The 6937-nt window shown below is 48.7% G+C and overlaps 1 protein-coding gene across 1 annotated transcript in view; it reads right to left on the reverse strand.

Annotated features, from left to right (window-relative positions):
• The window catches only part of PTH1R (parathyroid hormone 1 receptor), a gene marked incomplete at both ends in the record, with an annotated part of 103712 nt that extends 97496 nt beyond the window's left edge, over positions 1–6216 (reverse strand). Inside the window, one exon of the mRNA XM_079538707.1 lies at positions 6142–6216. Within this exon, the coding sequence (XP_079394833.1) occupies positions 6142–6216 (75 nt within the window). The remainder of the gene's footprint in view (positions 1–6141) is intronic.
• Positions 6217–6937: the final 721 nt, after the last annotated feature.

The raw sequence follows: 6937 nt of genomic DNA on the forward strand, positions 1-6937 counted from the left end.
GGGGATTTATGCTGGAGGATAATGATGTGTGGTGTCAGGGTAGAGCTGCACACATCGCTGGCTCTCCTTATTGCCCCCACCGGTGCAACCCAATCTCTCCCTCGTGTGTCTCAGGAGCTCATCCAAACCTTTGATGTGCAGACACCATTCACTGACCCAGCAACAAACCTTCTGCATTTATTTCCCTTTTCCCATCCTGAGTTATTTTCACGCCAGCTCAGGGAGCTCAATCATCTCATGGAGGAGAAGGAGGTGGAGTTGTGGGTAAGTGGGATCGTTCCTTTCTGAGCTGTTTCATTGGGTTTATTTTCATGTGTCACAGCATCAGGCCAACACCTTCCTGCTGTCTGTACTCTGGTGTCCCTCCAGTGTTCTCTGAAATATAAGGCTGCCCCAACAAGAGAGAGTGAAGGAGAAGATAAATGGCTTTCTCCCCTTGACTTCCCTTCACCCCAGCTACAACGCTTGAAATATTTATCTCTCACACAGGGATAGCACAATCCCTGCACTGCTGAAATGCTTCGAGCCAGGAACGCTGGAGGAGTGAGAGGGAAAAGGGGCAGAGAAGTCCACTTTCTGCTTTGCTGGCTAAAGGGAAAAATGTGTAGGCAGAAAGATGGGACAGCCTTGCAGAAGATTGCAGCAACGAAAACATCGCCTGAGTGCTCTCAGGGAGATTTGTGTAATAGGAGGATCAAAGTACAGCCTGATAAGAGGGTGTCATCCATCCAGAATTTTCCATTCTTGGAAATCAGGTTTCTGGAAGTCAATCCAAGCTGGGCCTCCACAGGGAAGGGATACTCCCAAAGCATAGAGCCCTGCTGATTAGTAATAAGGGTCAGCCTGGCCTCATTGGAAATGACAGGTTAATATCAAGCCAAGTGTAGCAAGCACGAGTTTGGATGTTCCCATGACAAATGCAAGCTCAGGATCAGACCCAGGCAGGAATTCTGCTGGTTGCATTTCAGCTCCAAGTGTCACTCATTAATGGAACCATCCTGCAAAATGTGCAGCACAAAGATCACCCTCGTTACAGCAATTCTTGTAAGGTCAGCTGAAATTTAGGCTGAGATCCACACGGTTATTATAGCATCCATGTGGATGCAGAGGGAGAGAGCAAATTCTCAGTGCCAGGGCAAGGTGTCTGATCTTTAACACTGGCTGAGCCTGTTGAGGTCTTCACTTTGGTCAACAGCAAGGGAACTGGGAGGAATTAAGGCCCAAAAGTCTGTGATGAGCCCAGTGGGATTGAACAGCAAGGTGGTCCCATCAGCATGTAAATATGCACTGATCATCATCACTATCTTGCAGCAGTGGGGGGTGAGGATGGAGCAGCTTGGCAGTGATGAGGACCTGAGGACCACTTCCCAGGTAGGGTTGGATCAGAGGATATCCTCAACTCCTGAGAAATCAAGGCACAATGGGTGTATGTCTATGCCCCAAATATCTGCAGATCAGGGACTGATTTCAACTGTGTTTCATCAGGTGGCTGAGCAGTGAATTCCCAAGCACATCCCTATGGGGTCAAAGCCTCCAGCCAGCATCTTCCACCAATGGCCCCTTATTGGTGTGCCCAGGAATGGATTTACAGAATCATAGAATCGTTTTAGTTGGAAGCGGCCTGTAGAGGTCATCTGTTTCAATTCCCTGCAGTGAACAGGGACACCCACAGCTCCATCAGGTGCTCAGAGCCCCATCCAGCCTGAGCTTGGGTGTCTGCAGGGATTGGAGCATCCATCACCCCTCTGGCAGTTCTTCTAGTGCCTCGCTGTCCTTACTGCAAAAAAGCTTTTTCCTTACATGCAGTCTAAATCTCCCCTCTTTTGGCTTGAAGTCATTTCCCCTTATCCTACCACAACAGACCCTGCTAAAGGAGACTGTCTCCTTTTTTCATACAGCCCCTTTAGATACTGAAAGTCCACCCTCAAGTCTCCCCAGAGCTTCTCTTTTCCAGGAAGAGAACGGATGCCAAATCAATGATGCAAAGATGTGAGACGACTCCTGCTGTCAGGGCAGGGATCTCAGCATCATTTTGCACGTGGACATGGGAGGACAGGGGCTGCTTGGTGGTCTGGTGATGGAGACAACAGCTGTTCCTGCTTGAGCTGTCTGAACTGGGTTACCCCTGGCTGGGACTGCAAGCACACTGCTATCCCAAGGATAAACCCCACTGATCCCAAAGCAGCGCTTTGGAGCTATTTCTAGGAGGTCAGAAACCAAACAACTGCTTGGACCTAAAAGGCACACCTCAGGTTTCGTATCCTCAAGTCTTGACCCTCTGCATGCATATTTGCCCCATTGCATTCTCTGTTCCCTCTGCACCAAACCCAGCTGCTCAGGTCAGATTTGCCACTGAGCGCTTTAGGCTTCAGCAGGGTGAAATCACAGCCCATGTATTGCCCTGATGCAGAGCCCTGTTTGCTTTATATTTTGCGGTCGGGTATTTTATAGTCCAGGGATATCTGCTAATCCCAAAGTACAATAAAAAACCCCATATCTTTCATAAATACACGGGCAGGGATGGGCACATTCCCAAGCTTGTGTGGAGAAAAAGAACATTTTGGATATTGTTTCCTTGCACTTGGAGGCTGCCTTTATTTAATGAATTCAGACAGTAGTCGGGATTTGCAGGATCTCTATGTAGGATTATTTGATGATTATTGTTTTTACTATTGGCCCCATTCTCAGGGAGAATACGTGCTGGGTTTTTTTGTGTTTGTTTTTTTTTTTTCTTTCCAGCTATGAATGGTTCAGTCTGAAATCCTTCCCTTTTCCAAATCCATTAAGAGGTGGTTCTGATCAGAGGGATGGACAAGGTGTGAAGCAAAGAGCAAAGCATCGACCAACACCTCCTTAATCCAATGCTTTGCTGCAGAGCTTTGGGATCTCTGTTACTTGGTGCTCCTCCAGGGTGAAGCAGGACAACTTTTCTTATTCCTACCTTCCTGCTGGAGAGCAACATCAGCACTGGCGTGGACACTCTTTTGGAGTGAGGGCTGAGACTCTCCTGAACCACAGAATCATAAAGGTTGGAAAAGACCTCTAGGATCATCTAATCCAACTGTCCTGACGAAGACCTGGCCAAGCTCGTCCCCATTTTGGGTAATTCCCACCAGAAAAGGGCTCCCAATCCTTTACTGACACCCCCTGAATTTTCAGGGGAGCGTCCCAGCTCCTCTGCAAAACCAAACTTCAGCAGTGCCCAAGCAGAGGGGCCAGAGCTGGGGAACCAACAGGCAGAGCTGAGCCCATTCTGCTGGCCAAGCACGGTCTCCAGAGGGGCAGCACCTCCTGAGAGGCACTGGAGGATGGCAGAAAGGCAACGCTTGGTGTCTTTTTTCCACCACACCTGCACCCACTTTTCCTAACCATGCAGAACTCGCACTTGGCTCAGGCTGTTACCCATTTCCCAAACTGAGTTATTCCAACCCAAATCCCGCAGCAACATCTGAGCAGGGCATGGCTTTATTTTATGTATATATTTAAATTATTCTTCTTAGTATCTCTGACAGAGATAAGCAGGCTCAAGCTGAGGACGAAACTGAGAACTGAACAGCTCAGCAGAGCAAACCATGGGGGTATTGGCTGGAGGAGGGACACGGGGAGGTTTTCCTGCAAAGCAGGTTCTGGCAGTGCTTTCCTGATAAAGACAGTGCCAAAATCTGAACTTCTCCTCTCGTGCTGGTGTTCGAACCCACTTTTAAAGCTCCTTTTGCATGCATCATCTTTTCAAGCCTGCATCTACAGAGTTGTCAGACTCAGGCTGCTCTCGCCAAATAGAAAAATGGACCCAAATGTCACCCCTCTTCTTTCCAGACTGGAGTGCAAAGCACTCAATCGGATAAACTGATTTCTGCACCACTTAAGCACGTGTTAATTAGGAATATTCCCGGGAAAGGCAAGGAGGAGGGCTTCCCCAGATTGCTGCGGGGTTTGGAGGAGAGCAGGAGCATCACCCACTCCTTTTGCAATGGAACCCACTCCCATTGCAATTTAAAGTGTACCTGAATTCCCCCATGCTTAGATTTAATGTGGGGACACACACACAGCACCAGCGCAGACCATCAGAAACATCATTCCCCATCCCTTTCTCACTTTTTTTGCCACTTTTGCCTACTGATCAAAGGGAATGACAGCTTCAGATTTAGGAGGCACGGTGCTTTGGGCTTCACCAGCTCTGGATGCAAAGGATTGAGCAGCAAGAGCCCGACAACCACAGCTCTCCAAACTCACGTCCTCCAGTTCCACAACCTCCAACCTCATGCCCTCCAGTCCCCATGTCCTCCAATCTCATATCCTGCAGTCCCATGTCTTCAAACCTCACATCCTCCTGCCCCAGACAGATAAATCATGCCCTGAAGTTCTAAGAACTCACTGCATCATTCTAAGAGAATCCTCCTGACCCTTTGATGGAGGACTGGGTACCGCTCTTAGCCCAGCAAAGCTGTCACACAGTCTAGCTCTAAGTTAAGTCCTTCCATCCCAATCATTCTGCAGCTACCCTCAGTGTTTTTTTTCACAGGTTAACTCTGCAGTTCCTGAACAGCTACAGGAGATAGCAGACACTGAGGCATGGCTCACTGGCTGTTCCTTGTGTCTTCTGGTGATACAGGGATGTACTGGGACAGGGACCCAAAATGGGACAGGGAGTAAAGGTGGGCTGTCAGTTCTTGCCTATCTTTTCTAGATACTGAAGTTTGCTCAGCTCTAATGGAGCTGTTTCAGCCCTAACGGGATTCTTGATGCTGACTCCGGCAGCATTATGGCTGTATATGGGACAGCAGGTGTTACAGATCCACAGAGCCTGTCCTGACACAGCGGCAAAGTCACCGTGGTGATGAGATGCTAACCACCCAAGAACATGGGAGAAACCTCAGATGTCACTAAAGCCTCACTGTACCTACACTTTCTGCCCCTCAGCACCCCTCACTTTTCTTTGGCCTTTGAGTTAAGATTAGTTAGATCAAGACCGGGATGGATTGTGACAGAGACTGTTTTCCAAGATGTTGTCTATTCTCATATATTGATGTTTCCCCCCAGCACGATGCTGGAAATGGGGAAATACCTCCCCACCTGCCACTGCATGAGTTCCTACCAAACCCAAAAGAATGTGACAGCTCATTGGAGAGGACCCGAACAGAACCAGCACTGGAGTCAACCCTTTGCCCAACACACCTCAGTTGGATTAGATGATCTGAGAGGTCATTTCCATCCTTAATAGTTCTATGATTTCTATGATCTCCATCCCTCCTGGAGAGCAGACACCGCGTTAAGTGGTGTCTGGTGGTCAGGTGGTGGCTGTGCCACTTCCTACACCAAGAACTGACCAAGCGATGCTGATGCCACCCATCACCACTCCATCAGGGATGAGAAAGGAAGCAAAGCACACCCAGCAAGTTGATATCTGGTGGCTGATTTCTGCGTGACTTGATTTCTGTGGCAGGACTTTGGTGAGAGAGCGTCTGTGGATCTCAACCAGTTGCCCATCACCACCATCAAGGCAGCTTGGGCAGCCTTTAGCCCTTTTTGGTCACCTCTGTAAAGGTTTTCTCCCTTGGTGTGAGCAGGAGCAGGTGAAAATAGTGCCAGGAGCAAAGGGTTAATACTACTTTCACAGTTTGCTCCTGTGTGTAAACTGTCTGCAGTCCCCACGCTCTCCAAAATCAATCTCGGAAAGCAAGGCACTGTTTTGCAGATTTGCAAATTAGGAAGATTAAATGGAAACGTAATGAAATGAAATTAAACGTCCTTCTTTTTTTTTTTTTTTTTTTTTTTTTTTGAGAGAGAGAGAGAGACAGAGACAGAGAAGAGAGGCAGAGAGACAGAGAGGAAGGAAGGAAAAAAAAGGAAAAATCGCCCTTTCCTGGGAGGTGTCTTTTGAGTGATCCCCCAAAACGCCTTTCCGGAGCAGCTCCCTGTCAAACTACACGCGCTCCCGTCCGGAGGGACTGAAAAGTGATTCAAACTCTCCGGGAAGCACAGACATTTTTAATTTCATCTGGTGCAGCAGCTCGGAAAGCAGCGAGATCAGCCACCGGGGCTGCAAAAGTGGCTCTCTGCTTCCTCAAATCCCCCCAAAAAGCAGAACGGTTTTACTCGTCAAGGGAAACAGCCGAGAAAAGAAGGATGGGAGGCACTCACCAGAGCGTAGACAGAGCTCAGCACGGAGCAGCAGAGGATCAAACCCAGGCTGTGATAAACCAGATATGATCCCATATCCAAGGGGCTCCTTCAGCATCCACGCTCTCTCGGGGAAGTTGGAGGACGGAGAGGTCTTCAGCGCTCCTCTCGCAGATGATTTCTCCTTCTCCTTCCCTCCCTCCAACTCCCCCCCCCCCCCCCCCCTCACTTTCCAGAACCGGTGTTTGTTTGCTTGTTTGTTTTTGTTTGTTTGTTTTTAGCCAGAAAGGCACATGACGAGAAAACCCGGTCCTTTGCTTCGCTTTCTCATGGCTGAGATGCGGGCAGCTCCCGAAAGGCAACGGAGGAACCCATGTGAAGAAGCGGAGCGACTTCGGCTTCGCTCAGCTCCGCGGCCCCGGTGCTGGTTGTTTTCCGCGTGCATCTGTCTCAGAGCAGAAAAATCACATCCATATGTCAAAGCCGCTCTCTTCTGTTTCCTTTTTATGAGGCAGTGGGAAGTTCAAATAATTTCTTTGTCAAACGCAAACACACAGAAAGAGGCAGAGAGGGAGGGAGGGAGGAGAAAGGCGAGAGAGGGGTGGAAGGGGTGGGAGATCGGAGAGGGTGGGGGAAGCTTTAAACCACGGCTTTATTTTTAGATCCAGTAATTTTATCTTTTGGGTTTCGGAGGGTTTGGAAAGAGAGAGAAAAAAAAAAAAAACACCCTTTTTTTTTTCTTCTTTTTCTTCTCTTTCGGCACACGAACCGCTCTCAGAGCAGAAAGTTACGGGAGAAAAAAAAATAGCGAAAACTT

The sequence above is a fragment of the Tetrao urogallus genome, assembly GCF_951394365.1.
Source record: "Tetrao urogallus genome assembly, chromosome: 7".
Lineage (NCBI taxonomy): Eukaryota > Metazoa > Chordata > Aves > Galliformes > Phasianidae > Tetrao > Tetrao urogallus.